Below are 14,908 nucleotides of genomic sequence, written 5' to 3'. Positions count from 1 at the left end.
ATGACTGTGTGTCATGTAATTTGTCGATGGTATATGAGTTTTTCATTCCATATGAAAACTCATTCTACATTCATTCCAATGGATGAATTCTAACAGCCATTCCTTCCACATTTGTCGATGGTCATATGGCATCACTGATGGTATATGAGTTGTATTACAGTTGTTCATTATCTTTACTTTTGATAAAGTGATTCATGAATTCCATCTTTGCTTGATTACTTTCCAACTCACCAATGAACCCCCACCAATGCCCCGAGGATTGTGTTTCCCTTTTGGTACAATAGCCGGCTTAGAGATTGTTGCGCCCTCTCACACGTACGTGTCCAGGCCATGCGCAACTTCATCCTTCACCCCACAGTCATCATGAATGTTCACATACGCGTAAGTCGTCACATGTCTAAGTCGTCACTTTTTTCTCGGTCCCGATGGTGACGACTTACGCCGAGTCTACTGTATAAAGATGTATGAGGAAACCACTGCAAAGGAAATGGTGGACTGGAAGGCACATGGAATTCTTCAATATGTTGCGAAGGGGGATTTGAGGAATCTTTCCCAGACCCTCATCATACCGAGGACGTTTCTCACAATGTGCGTGCACATTGCAGCATGTGAAAGGACCTTCTCCAAACTGAAACTGATAAAGACCCTCCTCAGATCCAAAATGAGCCACTCTCGGCCCAGTAAATGAGCCATCCTCTCCATTGAGGGTAAACTAACTGAGTCAATTGACTTTGAAGCTGTGATAGACTAATTTGCTTCACTGAAGGCTAGGAAGATGAACCACAGTCACAAATGAACACTTAAGAGGCGAATGATGATTTGGAAAGGTAGAAAACAAAGGTGTAGCTGTTTACTTGCAAATGTACTGTACTTAATTCGATTTGTAATAGTTATTTCATTAGGCTTTGTGTTTAATTCAGCACGTGAGTTCATATGAGGGGGCGGCAATTTGCCATCTCACCCCAAGCAGCATTTTTCCTCGATACGCCACTGCCTCAATCCATGATTTCAACATATGATTGCAGTATGTGATCAAGCACCAAATTTTTTGTGGAAAAATTTAATTCAGGGAAAAGGCTTTTAAAATCATTGGAATCTGCCACAATGAAGCTGAATCTCTGGACTTGATACTCCTGTATTACAGACAGGTCAGTGGCCTTTGTTGTTTACCATTTCCCTTCTCGTATTGCTACATCTGCTCTTTCATTGTTCTGTCCCCTATATATTAAGAATCCTCACTATTATTCACAGACCGGTTGTTTGTGTGTTTGTTTGTTGTACTACTTCTACAGTTCTGGGCCAATTACATCTAGACTTGCTGCATCGGATCAGCATGACCCCAATTAGTGTGTACGTGTGTTTTTATCCTTACCGATGGTATCGGGGAGGAGGGAGAGATGCAAATTCTCTATGTAAATGTGTATTGTGTAGCGCCGCCTCCAGGTGTGGAAGGGTATTACAAGTCTCCACCATTTACTGTGCAGTATTCCTGTCCCCACATTTTCCAGTGCAATGAGGTGTTTTGAATTATAAGCAGTTGGTATGTGCTTGCTTCATGCATGTAACCCGGGGGGGGGGGGTTGCCAAAACATAGCAATCGGTTGTCTATACACCACCCAAATAAAGATATGTGTCAGAAGAACATGTTGCATGCTTGGAACAAGATTGCCCGAAGGGCAATCTATTTATTTCAATCCATTAAGATTTATTTCACTCAAGCCGACTGGCAGGGTCTCTGAGCAGCCATCAAACTTACAGACTGGTCTCCTATCACTACTTTCTCAAACATCAACTCATCCTGGGAATTCTTTCAAAGAAACTTGCTCTCCCTCATGCACAGATTTATCCCCTCTCGTGTTCAGTTGTCTTACCCTTCCTCCCGCCCTTGGTTTACTGAAGCTTGTGGCGAGGCAGTTGTCCTGAAACAACTTGCCTTTGCCTCATGGAAAGCAAACCCAACTGAGGGCAATCTCAGTTCCTTCCATAAAGCTCGGAACAAGTGTGTATCTACCCTCAGGAGAGCCAGAAAACAACATCTTTCTCATCTCAAGTCTGAACTCTCAAACCTCTCTCCCTCCTCAAAATCCTGGTGGCGTTTAATCAAATCTGTTTCTGGTGTATGTTCCCCCTCCATCCCTTCCCTTACCTCAAATGGCTGCACTGCTGATTCCAGACGTGATAAAGCTGAATGTCTAAACTCGGTGTTTGCAGCTAAATCTTGTGTCCTAAACCCATCACTATCTCTACCCACTTTACCCAGTCGCACCCAACTGTCCCTGGACTCTGTATCCTTTTCTCCTGACAAGGTGGAGAGCTTGCTTTCAAACCTCGAGTCAGATTCTGCAACCGGTCTAGACGGCATCAGCCCACGTGTCCTCAAAGCCTGCTCTTCTGCTCTTGCTCACCCTCTCTCTGTTCTATTCACCCTCTCATTTGCCCAAGGTCATCTGCCATCTGCTTAGAAATCTGCTAACATCACTGCCCTGCATAAAAAAGGTGCAAAAACAGATCCCTGTAACTACAGACCAATCAGCCTTCTCCCAATCATCAGCAAGGTGATGGAATCCATCATCGCTTCAGACATGAAATCCTTCCTCTTCTCCAATAGCTTGATTTCCAATCATCAATTTGGTTTCAGACCAGGTCACTCTACCCTAGATATGCTGCTACTGCTCTCCCATCAATGGATGGAGGTCCTCAATGCCAGACAGGTAATCCGAGCCGTATCCCTGGACATATCACGTGCTTTTGACACAGTCTTGCACCCTGCCCTACTCACCAAACTCTCTTCCCATGGTATTCAAGGCCATCTCCACTCATGGCTCGCAGACTTCCTCTCCTGTCGCAGTCAACGTGTGGCCCTAAATGGAGTTCTTTCATCCCCTCTTCCTGTGCAGGCTGGAGTTCCTCAAGGTAGCGTTCTGGGCCCTGTTCTTTTTCTGGTTTTCATCAATGATCTCTCGGACTCTCTGGAAAATCCTCTATTTCTCTTTGCCGACGACTCCACCCTCTGCCATACCATCTGTCATCCCTCAGACCGGCAAGCAGCAGCTTCTTCGCTCACTGCAGATCTGGATAAAATCACAAACTGGTCCAACACGTGGAACATGTCTTTCAATCCAGACAAATCTCACACTCTCACTATGTCTCTTCGAAAGGACCGTTTACAAAACCCCCCTATCCACTTTCTCAACAATCCTCTGGAAGAAGTCTTTTCTTTCAAGCTTCTGGGTCTCACTATCTGCCATGACCTTTCCTGGGAAAGTCACATTTCCAACCTCGCCTCAAAAGCCAGTCTCCGACTGGGAATCCTCCGTCGTGCTAAGTCCTTCCTCGGCCCTCTTGAGCTCCTGACCACTTACAAAGCTTTTGTCCGTAGCCTGATGGAGTACTGCTCTCCCCTCTGGGCTGGTGCTCCTGCCTCCCACCTTTCTCGGCTTCACGCTGTCGAAACCAGGGCATTTAAGATCATCGGCATCTCCCGCAATGAAGCTGAGTCTTTGGGCCTCTCACTCAATCACCGCAGGTTGGTCGGCGGTCTTTCTGTCTTCTACCGACTCCTCTCCAGCCTTGCCTTCCCTGCTCTCTCTGCGATTTGTCCCCACCACATTTCCATAGGGCGCTCAAGGTCCACCAACAACCCCCTTCTGGTAAAACTACCAAAATCACGAATCACTGCTCATCTTCACTCTTTCATTCCTCTTTTTTCCCGCCTTTGGAATAAACTTCCTCACTCTATTCTTTCCCATTCTTCCCTCCAGGCTTTCAAAACAGCTGTTCACCACCACCTCTTATCTTCCCCCATCCAAATCCTCGATCTTTTCTACCCCCGATAATCCACCCAAGCCCACTTCCTTCATTTCTCCTGCTTTCCTTCCTGAAAGTCCCCGAAATGTCCATCTTCTCTTCGCCATGTTCCCCATCCCATCCCCATCCCTCTCCCTTCCACAGTTCACCTAATGTGTCTGTTCCCCACTGTTTTGTCCCTTCCACTCCCGCCCCTCTTGTCTCATGCCTCCTTGCTGTGAGTTGTGTGTTAGCTCTCATACGAGCCTCGACCAAGGTATACAAAAAAAAAGAAAAAAAAGGGCGGGTACCCTCCTCGTAAAATGTATTTTTTTTATTTTCAGGTCACGTCCCCCATCTAAAATTACAATATTTTATACCCTCATTAACCCAACCCCAAGCCCACCTCTTCCTTTCTAGATTTTTGAGATTCTTCCCCTTCCCCTCCACCCTCCTTTCTGCTTATTTGTTTCATCTTTGGTTTCCTTTCCTCTTATTACACACCCTCCACCCCTCCCCCCCTGCCTTCTTCCTGTGTTTCAGCTTATTCACCCTCTGTGTCCTCATTCCTCCAAATGTTTCTCTGTCCCTCTACCCTATTGTTAGTGTTTCCCCACTTCCCACTGTGTTCTATCTGTTGTGCTCTGTGTTTTAGGTCCTCCATGAGCCCAGACTTTGTATTAAAAAAAAATCATTTCATCTGATTCAATGTTATGTAAACTTGGTGTACCGAAATCCATCAGCTTCACATGATTTAAATTTGTTATATTAAGAGCTTCGTAATCAGTCACTTTCATCCACATTGATTCAACTGCTCCTGAGAGATTAACACTGAAAAAAATGGTCATGGAGGAGTTTTGCTCTTAAACACAAGGATGACTACATGTAGAAAATGTATCTCGAGTCATTTACCAATAATGACCTAAAATTAATTCATGAAGATCAGTGAATATATCTATGGAAAGATGACACACTGGAAGGAAGGGAAGCAAAGGAGTGAACAATATTGTGATGGCTACATTCGTGTCTCACAAGGAACAAGCTAAAATTTAATTTGCAAAAATGTTAAATTAAGACTCCCAGTAAAAGCTTAAAGATACAAAAGGAAGCTCACCATCAGGAAATTCAGGATGGCAGAGTTGCAGGTCCTTGCAGGTACGTGCAGGATTTGCTTGTGTTCCCAAAGGATGTTTTAAATGTTCGATCTCAAGCTTAAGTGAGTTGAGCGATGCAAATATCTCCTCGATTCCATCAGAGTAGTCTACTGGTCCATCTAGTAGGATGCCTAGCTCACTGTCTGCACCAAAAGCACCAACCATTTCATCTCCGGCAGCACGTCGAGATCGAACATCACTCATCAAAGATCTGAACGAGTCACCAGGTCGGCCCTGTGAACAATAAAGAAACAATTAAATGAACACACATTTACACTTAGTGCTTCGGCTGACCTCTCATGACATGGAAGCAATACAAGATAAGTAATTAGTTGACAAAAGTTAAATAAGGACAGAGAAACATAACAACATCAAGTGGCAATATTCAAAAGTATAGTACATGTATACCCTGCATCTCATCATAATGGATAACTCAAGCAACTATTCCATCTGGTCCTTGGGATAGGTGCCAGTATTGCCCCCCAGTAATACTAGGCACACCTTCAAGCCTCACAGTCTGAACAAACGAACAATTAGCATGCAATGACTGAACAAATTATTGGATTCTAGCAACACACATGTCCCATGCAACCAGACATTGCATTCTACACACTGGCACATGTCCATCTGTGTATCTTCATTACCCATCTCCCAAATGTTGGGGAGGCATTATTACCTGCACTCTACTCAATCATGTGATCAGTGGTCCCATGCAACAACAATTCATTTTATACGGGAATTAAATCTTCTTCAGAACTTGAAAAAATTCTCTTCCATGGCAGATTGTTACAACTTTCAAGAATTTCGACATGACTGGGACAGAATTTCCTTACCATCCAAAACTCCATGATTCAATCTGCGTGCGATATTCAAGTTGTAAACTAGTTCGAACATTTCCCAGTATGCCTTAATCCCCCCAGGCCTTATTCCACCCCACCTCCCCACCCCCCCCCCCCCGGGCATTCTCCACTGGGTGCTATGACCTACAGGCACCTTAGCTTTTGAAGCATATCCTTATCCTCTTCAACACAATAGCAATGATATTTGTATCAGAGAATATGCTATTTTCACTCGAGGACAGTAGGACAATTTCAAAACTGGATTTTGACCGAATTTTAAGAACAACAAAAAGTCAAAATGACAGCAAAAAGTTTACATGAAGATGAATAAGACACTTCCTCCAATATCTTGAAAGTAATACTTTTCTGAATAACTTGATAATTATTTATCACTTTCCAACTGCTTGCTCAAATAAATCACTGCAAATCTGCTGGTGAGGTTCTCACCTTATGTTCACACAATTTAGACTTAAATACTGATAGGAGGAACAACTATCATACACAGTAAGCCTGTAAATAGATGATAAATAAAACCTTTTTAATCGCTTGGCTTATTTGTGAACACACATTGTAAACAATGAAACAGAGCCATGAAAATTAAATTGTCACAGTTATGTGATTTTGAAGAGTTGATGATCTAATTCTCTCTCAGTGGCTTCTGTGGAGGAGTACAATGATGTGTAGATCACTCACCGCAGGACCGGGAACCCCAGGGGGTCCAACATCACCTTTAGGACCTCCTGGTCCCTACACAAACACAAACAATGAGGCTGTTAAAAGTGAAAATTTGAAAGCTCGAAAGTTTAGCAGTTTGAAAACAACGTGTATTCCAATAAAAACGAATGCGATAAAAAGTACAAAACAAAAGCATTGGAACCCCGAAAGATGAATCCTGAAAGGTTATCAATTGCATTTGTGCAACACAAATAAAATCTGGTTAAAAGTTTCAGCAGTACTTGTTCAAGCTGCATAAGCATTAAGGTCTTGAGATAGTCTGGCATGTAAAATCTCACATGTGGGATAGTATCTGATAATATAATGTGTAGACCAGTATTTCAAAATCTAACATCTGAAACGGTTGCTCAGAATGTCACATGTGGGACAGTAACTCAGAATGCCGCATGTGAAACTATCTCAGAATGTCATCCTTGGTAAAATGTACATTACGTCACATTTGGTATTTTATCTCCTCGAAATAGGGAAACGTGAACATTTTATGCAGGTTAAAAGCTTGAGTATTAAACACCTCTCTTAAGAAAGTTTGAATAACAAACATAACTGTGATAATGAACCTTTTTGTCAAAATAATATGTATTGTAACGTTTATTTTAAAAAATCAGATCATTGGTATGAAAGCTATGGCTTTTGCCATGACAAAAGGACTGCATTCACGAGATATCTACTCCTCCAAAACCTGTTGGGGAAAGATAAGCCCAAAACAATGGGGACATTAACAAAAACATGTTAAAAAATAATTATCCAGGATTAAAAAATTTAACTCTTGTTTTTGAGTTATAATTATCTTTGCATGCTCCTGTGCTGCTTACCGTAGAACCTTTGGAACCCTTAGGTCCAGATGGGCCCTGAAAGACAGGAATTAAAAAAAATAAATCATAATTAGATAAGGAGAAATTCAGGCAAAAAACAAATAAGAATAAACAAGGAAATATGGTCCCATGATCCAAACACATTATCATAGTGGGGAAACTTAGCTAAATATAGCATAACAATTGTGCATTTTGTGAGGAAAGCACCAAATTTGGCACACTAGTAGCCTATCATATTATGAACAGATTTGGACATTGGGCCATCTCAAAATTTTTGATGGCAGTGGAAAATGGCTGCCACAGCCATCAGCGGTTGAATTCGAGATGGCCCAATGTCCAAATCTGTTCATAATATGATAGGCTACTCGTGTGCCAAATTTGGTGCTTTCCTCACAAAATGCACAATTGTTATGTAAGTTGCCCCACTATCAGGGGAATGCACAAAGTAAAACAAAGCTCAGTAATAAAGTTTCCAACAATGGACAATGTACAGACCCTTTATCCCAACTTAGCTGTCTTTTTGTAGCTATTCACTTGTTTATTACTTGGCGAAAAAGAATTTTGCCAAGTAATGTATGTTGGTCTGTAGCGTTTGTCTGTCTGTCTGTTTGTCTGTTTGTCTGTCACACGATTTTGGACACAGTTTTCAAGCAATCGTTCTGTAATTGTTGTGTGTGGAGGTGACCAGCCAAGGACAGCAACGCTCAATTTTGGTCAAGATCCAAATCCGGATCCGGATCTCAAAATTTTTTTGAGTGATTCTTCACCATTGAGAGATAGGGCCAAAAACGATATATAGCACCATATCTCAAACGGTTATGGATGGATTCACACGGAGCTTGGTGGACAGGTTGGAGGTGACACTAGAAAGAACTGATTCGATTTTGGTGAAGATCCAAATCCAGATCTGCATACGAGAATTATTTAATTTGTACCTGATTCTTCACCATTGAGAGATGGGGCTAAAAACGATAGTGCATGACATCTCAAAAAGTTGTGGACGGATTTGCATGAAACTTGGTCGATGAGTTGGTTTGATAACAAGAACAAGCCGATTCGATTTTGGTTCAGGTCCGGATTCAGATCCAGCCGATCAGTGGGATACAAAATGTAAACTATTCAGCCAGGTGGAGGTATGTGCTCTCCCGAGTGCTGTTCCGCTTCACCAAGTTGTCGCTCTGTGAGTGATATTTTATTCTTTTGTTAATTTGTTTGAGTGAAAAAGCTTTAATAATTTTTTCTCTATAACCCAGCTTGTTCATAATCACTCATTCTCTGGTTGTTATGCATTTTGTTGGTATTTGGTTTCTGCTTGTTTTGTTAATAATCTCTGCTCTTATTTTTGTCTCAGGAAATATAGTTTGTCAGAAGTTTAGAAGCAAATACAAATGTAAAAGACACATTAAACCATTACACATTGCATTATTAGTTTTAACTTACAATAGCATAATTACATAAATATACAAGGAAGTCAAACACAGAAAGAGGCCACTTGACCCATCGTGCCTGCACTCTATCAATTAACCACATTAATTAAATATACACAGTTATCTACTTAATTGTGTTTCCTTGAGAGCGGAATGGTGGGGAGAACAGCCTTGTCCTCCTTAAAGCCCCCCCCCACCCCCATGGCCATTTTCCACCCCTGCCCCACTGCCTTTAAACAACACTCTGCTGTGCACTGTCCTGGGAAAGCCTCACCTGTGCACAGGTGCAATCAATGTATCACCATACGCATCAAACCACTGACACTATACATTAGTGAGAGCTTCCAATTAAAATCAGAAAATGTTGGTCCATCTTTATGTAACATAGCATACCCATCACAGGGTGCAGCTTCCGGTGTTGTGGAAAATACTCCGAAACAAAGGATGTTCCAAAAGAGAGGGCCCACACCACACCGACGACGATATTGTAAGGTCACCTTATCCCGTAGCCATTATAACGTTCAGCCGAACCACTTGAAAACAATGTCTTTTCCACTCATGCTCAAACAAGGTAACACCGAACAAGCATACGAGATAGAAACAAAACAAAACGAAAAAAAAGGCCTATTGTCACTGTTGACTCAATCTATACTGAGCATTAACATATTCACATAACAGATCTAACAATTAATATTTCATTACCACTTATTAAAGCCCAGGTATTGGCCATTTCTGTGCAGCATTGAGCAGATAATTCCTGGATCCAGAACATATTGTGTTAAATATTTCTCAATAAATCTATTCATTGGCCTTGTGGTACGATGCAAAAATTAACATTAAATGTTCATTTGTTACGACATGAAGAAAAACAAAAACATGGACAGATCGTTATTACAAACTACACATGTTTCACGTTTATAATAATTAGTACAATGGCCTCCGGTATCTTGATGAAAATCAATTCATGGGTTGAGGAACCACTTGCTCCAATTCGTTGCACACTGCTCTGATCATCCGTCTGGGTAGCCATAATTAATTTAACTTGGGGGGGGGGGTAGTCGGAGGGAGAAGTGGGACGGAGAACAGTAAGGCAGGCGCAAGGACAACACCAGGGTGTTTACTTTGGAGGGAAGGGGTGAAGATTAAAGGTGTTGTAAGGTAAGGAATGACCAAACACCCACAGTACATTCACCTTTTGATGAGACTCTCTCAGATACATCACAATTACTACACGTGTAGATTATCACTGATCCATAACCAAATTACCCACCAGCCCCTCTATCTCCATTCTGCTGCCATTACCTTCCCAGAGAGAATATTCCATGTATTGACGACTCTCTGAGAAAAAGACCTCCACCTTACTACTGTCCTAACTCACGATTTCTTTACTGTCAGACTGAGGCCATTGGTCTTGTCACTGTAAATTCTTCTGAAACTCTTCTGCACTTATCATATCATTATCTTAAACATCTCAATCAAATTAATTCGTAATTGCCTTCTTTCTAATGTATAAATTCCTGCCTCCATGAGCCACTCCCCATAATAGCTCGGCCCAGAATCATTCTGGTTGCTCTCTGCTGAACTTATGTCCTTCCTCACTCAGATATGGTGACCAAAACTGTACACAATACTCCAGATGAGGCCTCACTAAATTAATGTGCAACATACCAGTGGATATATTCACCGAGGATGGGTAATGTGATAGTATGGCAAGACAGGAGGGACCGAGAGCAACAATAACAATCCCATGACGGAATGATATGGGAAACGCTGCCCACCGAGCTGATAGACACGCCAAGGTCAGGTGATGGGATTTGAGAGAAACAACAACAGCAGCAGCAGCAGCAGCAATCCTCTGATTTTCAAAAAGTATGGTGCTGGAAGCATTGCTCAGCGGAATGCTGTGACATCATCCAACATGGTGAACACATCGAGAAGCCTCCCTTTGACTAAGCTGAACAGAATAAATGGAGGAGCCATAAGTAAATTTAGATGGTGGAATCCAAATGGTAAGACATTATTATAATTATGCCGACACAGTTTGGTGATAATGTGCAAAGCGGTGAGAGAAGAGAGATAGAAAACTGAACCCCAGACAGACAGATACCATCCTCATACATATGTGTAGATTCAAAAATTATCACCAACAATCCCCACAAATATCATCAAAAAAGCTACTGTTTGGATAGTCTGGGCATTATAGAAATCCATTTTCAAAATCATCTTATGCTGTTCACCCAAAATTATTTTTGAAATATTGAAAAAAAAAAATTTCACGAGATACAGAAGGCAAAATGCCTCCTTTTTATGTAAAAGTAATTGCACAAAAGCTTCATGGACAATAAACCTGGGAGTTGCAGTAATCACAAACAATCTTTCAAATGGTATAAACCACAATTATGAAGAATGTTTCAGGTCATTATTTTAGAGAATGAACCCTTAATAATGGGTTGTATCCAGAAGGCTTGCACATATGCCTGGTGTTGGCTTAAGGGTTAGGGTGGCGGGCTTTGGATCCGAGGGTCCTGAGTTCAAATCCTGCTCAGTTGTTGAATTAATACCAGGAGGGGTTAACTCGGCGTGTCATCCTTCTGAGGTCAGCAAAATGAGTACCAGCATGTTGGTATACTGTGTCAGAGTAGCGACCTGTCCAGGATTGTGCCCAGTAGCCAAGGAGACTGCTAAACCAGCACCAATGCTCTGCACAGAGTCAAAACTCTGCACAGAGTGGTCCCAATCTCCTCATCCTCCTCCTCCTCCTCCTCCTACCCAGAAGGCACTGCATTCCTTTTTTTGTGCACAATGCTGAGGCTCGTGGAGGAGCTAGACCCTAGAATGGATCAGGATGTAACAGAACAAAAGGAAAAGCAGGTAGAGAGGAGGAAAACAATCTAACAGCAGGGATGAGGGACAAAATAAAGGGAGACTTGGGAGAAATAAGGGATGGGGGAAAGAATGAGGGCTAGATGAGGACACTGGGGAAGAGGTGGGTTTGGGGAGGGTTAATGGGGCCAGAAAAGATCATGGTTTTGGATTAGGGATGATCTATGATGGTGATGAGCAGCTGTCTTGAAGACCTGGAGGGAAAAGTGAGATTGAAGAGGATGTGGAAGTTGATTCTATAGGTGGGAAAAAGAGGAATTAATGAGTGGAGCTGAGCAGTGATTCGGGATTTTGGGAGTATCGGAAGAAGGGGGGTTGCTGGTGGACCCCATGCACCCTGCAGAAACCTGAGGGGGAGGGTGAACAAAGTAAGGGAAGAGCAGAGTGTGGAAATCCAGAAAGGAAGTGGTAGTAGACAGACAGACCACAGACCTGCTTGTGATGGGAAAGTGATAGGTCTGGAGACTGAGCTTCATCGTGGGAGATTCCAATAATCTTGAAGGCCTTTGTTCCCATGGCATCAAGTTGAGCAAAGTGTCAGGCAGGGGTGCCAGCCCAGTGGAGAGAGAGTACTCCATCAAGCTGTGGATGAAGGCCTTGTCGGTGGATTGGAGTTCAGGTGTGCCAAGGAAGGACTTTCCATGATGGAGGATGCTCAGTCAGTGGCTGGCTTTGCTTTTGGGGCCATCTTTTAAATGTTGTTGGCCCAAGAAAGATCGTGGCTGACAGTGAGACCCAAACCTTTGAGTGACAGAACTTCTTCAAGGAAATTTGTTAAGAAAGTACTTGGGAGGGTTTTCCATGTGGTACTTTTGGAGAGTGTGTGAGAATGTGAGATTTGTCACATATTCCAAGTGTTTGATCAGCTTGTGATGATATCAAGTTCTGAAGAGGGTTGAGCCATGATGTCTATCTATCTGAATGATGAGGGTTGTCACGACAGAGGGTAGATGATTAGGCAAAGAGATAAAGAAGATTTTTCAAAGTCAGGGAGAGAGAGACAGAGACAGAGAGACAGAGAGACAGAGAGACAGAGAGAGAGAGAGAGAGAGAGAGAGAGAGAGAGAGAGAGAGAGAGAGAGAGAGAGAGAGAGAGAGAGAGAGAGAGAGAGAGAGAGAGAGAGATCGTTAAAATGGAAGATGACCAAGGGTAAATTATAGGTTGAAAAGGGCAGAAAGAGGAAGTGCAAGAGCAGCAGAGCAGGTTTTTAGGACATGTGAGCTGATGTTGACTGGTCTTGTTGCAAAATTAGAGTTGAGGTGCTGTTATTTATTCATTGTATATTTGTTATTTACACTGATATTTGTGTCATACAGGACCTTGCAAATATATCACATGCAGGGAAAGACATTAGAAGACATCGGTGTACTTTTACATGACTTACAAGGACAATGAGTAGACCATGCAAATGAATGCAGTATTTTGGATTTGAACCTGGGTTCCCTGCAGATTGTGAACCAGATGTCTAATTACGAAAAAGTGAACAAGCAAACCTTTTGATAAAATGTAATATTTCTCTTTTTAGATTGTTCCATTAATTCTGTACAAATCGACAATTTCATCTTCCACGAAACAACCCAATACCATTGTGCTACCAACACCATCTGGGATTTGTCTAGGTATCTGTCATGCTCTGACTTGCTCTGTCATGTGTTCTACAACTGAACCAAACAGTAAACATTTTGATTGAATGAGATCCATAATATCTTTTCCAATTTTCAGCAGTCTACTGAAATTTTGATTTAATTCACCTGATTAAATATTTTCACTTTATTTACACCATTATCTCGTAGCCTTTTTACAGCTACATGACCATCTTCACAGCCACATGACCATCCACTTTCACAACCACATGACCACCTTCACAGCCACTTAACCATCCACTTTCACAACCACATGACTATCTTCACAACCATATGATCATCCACCTTCAGAACCACATGACCATCATCACAGCCATGTGATCATCCACCTTCAGAACCACACGACTATCTTCACAGCCACAGGACCACCCACCAGAGAGAGCGAGAGAGCGAGAGAGCGAGAGAGAGAGAGAGAGAGAGAGAGAGAGAGAGAGAGAGAGAGAGAGAGAGAGAGAGAGAGAGAGAGAGAGAGAGAGAGACAGACAGACAGACAGACAGACAGACAGACAGACAGACAGACAGACAGACAGACAGACAGACACAGAGAGAGAGAGAAATGTCACAATGTATTTATAACAATCATTCCCAAACTGTGCACATTGTAACATCAATGTGAATGTAGGGATGAAAATGAAAAGGTCTGACACTACTTCTGATACTACTACCACTACTACTACTAATACTCCTGCTGCTGCTGCTGCTGCTGCTGCTGCTACTGCTGCTGCTGCTACTACTGCTGCTGCTGCTGCTGCTGCTACTACTACTACTACTACTACTACTACTACTACTACTACTACTACTACTACTACTACTACTACTACTACTACTATGAGAAACACATTTTCTTATTGAAGGGCTGCAAGTATTCCCACCTTCTTGTGGGATCAGCTTGGGAATTTTTTTGGCCCAAGACTTTCAGGAACTGGATGACCAGGCCTGTCGTTGACAGAAGGTGAATTGGGAAGGAATTTGTAATTTGTTCAGGATGCCAGCAATAACTCACCTACTCTTTGTGAAAGACACCGTGGGATATTTTACACTCGCTAACTCGCCAATGTCCAAGGGACCGCGCACTTTGTGATGCAACATTCTGCATGCCAAACACCAACTTGACAGTTTATAGTCAGGTCCAGAAACAAACAGAGGCTTAACAGCTCAAAGGTAGGTGTGCTACCTGTATAACAACATGGCAGGCATTCAAGTTTCTGAATTCTGTAGAAATTTCAAAAGTTTTCAATTTGCTTCGAAGCAATGACAGCCTGACAGCAAATCACATTTCATTCTGCTCTGAAATATAATAAACAGCAATCTTTGTCCTGATTGCTATTATGGTATTCCCTTTTAATTTAAGAAACATAATCTGTTCAGCATTAAAAAAAATAATTCACTACACCTTCCAAAGCCCGTGTTTATTAATGATTTTGTAAAAAAATATGTTGTGCCACGGTTGCCAAGATGACTCGCTTAGTTTCATCCATAAATTTATCTTTGAGGGACTCTCGTTATCGCTTTCCTACTGGACTCTGTGCAATAACTCAGCCTGCAAGCTGCATGACATCCATAGGCCAGCATTTGCCGAGGTTTGTGGTCCATCTCCAAAATGAGCTCAATTCTAATGCTCTGCCATT

General features: G+C 42.2%; 1 protein-coding gene across 3 annotated transcripts in view; it reads right to left on the bottom strand.

The window, feature by feature from the left end:
* The window catches only part of LOC147012952 (uncharacterized), a 571,074-nt gene that overhangs the window by 40,455 nt on the left and 515,711 nt on the right, over positions 1-14,908 (bottom strand). For all 3 annotated transcript variants that reach the window (XM_085854308.1, XM_085854309.1, XM_085854310.1), the window contains 3 exons: positions 7,327-7,362; positions 6,473-6,526; positions 4,901-5,174 (listed from right to left, as the gene is read on the bottom strand). In XM_085854308.1, the coding sequence (XP_085710434.1) occupies positions 4,901-5,174; positions 6,473-6,526; positions 7,327-7,362 (364 nt within the window). The remainder of the gene's footprint in view (positions 1-4,900; positions 5,175-6,472; positions 6,527-7,326; positions 7,363-14,908) is intronic.

The sequence above is a fragment of the Eptatretus burgeri genome, chromosome 14 (genome assembly GCF_056783735.1).
Source record: "Eptatretus burgeri isolate ZD-2024b chromosome 14, Ebu_testis_v1, whole genome shotgun sequence".
Taxonomy (NCBI): Eukaryota; Metazoa; Chordata; class Myxini; order Myxiniformes; family Myxinidae; genus Eptatretus; species Eptatretus burgeri.
This window is presented reverse-complemented; position numbering and strand designations above follow the sequence as displayed.